We start from the raw sequence: 2110 nt of genomic DNA on the forward strand, positions 1-2110 counted from the left end.
CTTCTTTAGGGCCCCACCTCTTCAGTGCAATTTTGTGCCCAAGGATAAAAGCGCTGGTAAATCGAAGACGGCGATATTCTCATTCTAATTTACCTGTCAATAAGTATCGAAAGCATCGCCGTCTTTGGGGGAGAAAACGGCGATAATCTCATGTTAATATACCTGATGATAAATTAAAATGATTTTATCGCCGTTTTAAAGACAACGGCGATACTCTAATCTTTATTTATTTGGGGGGTGAATTAGGACGAGATTATCGCCGTGAAGTTTGTTTCATTGTTGCTGAATGGACTCTGCTCAACACAGATGGACCGAGATGCCTTTGCGGTAATCGATTGTCCACAAGGATGTTCAACACCCAAAATCCAAGGAATACCATAGCATTTATGGATTTCTACGGGTTAATGTCTGATTTGGTAATATATATATATTTTTTCACAAATCCGTTGTTTATTATTGATCGATTGTCGATTGAATAGAACGGACTGGAGATCTTTTAGTGGACTGGTTGGTGGTCCACCCCTTCTCCTCCCCTCACCCACACCCTCCTCGTCAAGGCTTGATAGTCTAAACTCAGCCTTTCGAGGAATTACCTCTAAGCTTATTCTGACTAACCCGAGACGATCTTGTTAATGTCACATAGGGTTTATATGCAATGTCTTCGCCTGAGTCCCTGTTCAGGCACCGCATACCGAAAAGTAACTCCTTTCAAGTACCGAAAGCGTTTATCTTGGTATTTTTGAGAGGTACATGTTTTATGTATTTATATGAAAATCCTGAAAAAAAAATGTATATCAGGCAACCGACCAGTTCCATGTTCAGAGAAGTGGAACACTGTCGACGACTCAACCGAGCCTGGAGCCGACAATTAACGTTTCCATAACGGTATTGATGCTATTTATTTCTAATTTGAGGTTTGTTAAAGTATCCTTCATCAGAATTGGCCCACTGTATCCTTGAAAAACTTGTCACATTTTTTATAAATGTATGAACAGACCATGAAAGTTCAAGAAAATACAAAATATTTAAGAATATGTAATTCAGGATGCAGACGACTGCCTGTCTACTTGGCAATGATTTCAGATGAGCCTGGTTGGGTATAAATACTGTGTGTGTGGAGAAGTTCCTTCACAACGCTACCAGACTTGTACTTCAAATAAAAGGTAAGATCTTACTCATGCATCCTCTCGGAACGCGGGTAGAAACTCCTAACTGAATGAAATCGCTTGTTATTAGATTGAATATGTGCACTGACTGGTCCTATGTGTACTGACTGGTATTACTCATAATTGTCTCTGGTCCCCCTAATCACCTACGTATGTTGTCTGTGTAACTTAGAGCTGAATAACAATCTAATGAGGACCACAATAAGCGTACAGGCTTATTTGTGTTATCCTCGGCAATTTACCATTTTTATTTCGAACTATGTGTTCTTGTCATTATCTGCACTTCATTAATATTGATTCTTTGCCAAATAAATTTACTTATTATTATTTATAATTATATGAATGGAGTCCTTGGAGATGCTCGCTTCGTCCTTAGGGGTCAAGTTGGTTTTTAAACACAGGTAACACACACACACACGTTATATGTCCAGCGTGTAGAACATAGAACATCGTGTGGCCTCTTGTTCTATCTTGTCGCCTTTCATTTTCAGCCACAAGATGTCTCGCTTCACGACATACATAGTGATGTTGGTCGTGGTGACCATCTCGGTCGCTTTGGTGGATTCCCTGTCGCCGATACCTCCGACGACACCACGGCCGTGCAAATTCTACTGCGACGACGAGAATGGATACCATTGCTGTGACGGCGTCAAGCCAGGTGAGTGTTTGTTTTGAATGGGGGGGTGGGGGTGTAGGACCAGCCAAACAAGAGGGACATGGAGTTGAAAATGATTCGCTGTTGTTGTTCTTTTTGTGCTATGTTAGCGACTTCTTTTCATCGTACTCCTCAGGATCACAGTAAATGGAGTGTGGACACACGTTTTCTATGATTCTTTTATTTATCATTAGGAATAACGGGGTGGCAGTAGAGAGATCTTACTGGAGAAGCTATGATGTAGTAAAGGTCTGTGGGGTTTTACGATCGTATTATGAGAGAGGAGAGA

At 40.9% G+C, this 2110-nt stretch overlaps 1 protein-coding gene across 1 annotated transcript in view; it reads left to right on the forward strand.

The window, feature by feature from the left end:
• The first annotated feature begins 1065 nt into the window (after positions 1-1065).
• The window catches only part of LOC143028579 (uncharacterized), a 1775-nt gene continuing 730 nt past the window's right edge, over positions 1066-2110 (forward strand). The window contains exons 1-2 of the mRNA XM_076190902.1: positions 1066-1163; positions 1658-1824. Of these exons, the coding sequence (XP_076047017.1) occupies positions 1084-1163; positions 1658-1824 (247 nt within the window). The 5' untranslated portion in view covers positions 1066-1083. The remainder of the gene's footprint in view (positions 1164-1657; positions 1825-2110) is intronic.

This window comes from Oratosquilla oratoria, chromosome 9 (assembly GCF_046742065.1).
Source record: "Oratosquilla oratoria isolate Oo_2021 chromosome 9, ASM4674206v1, whole genome shotgun sequence".
Lineage (NCBI taxonomy): Eukaryota > Metazoa > Arthropoda > Malacostraca > Stomatopoda > Squillidae > Oratosquilla > Oratosquilla oratoria.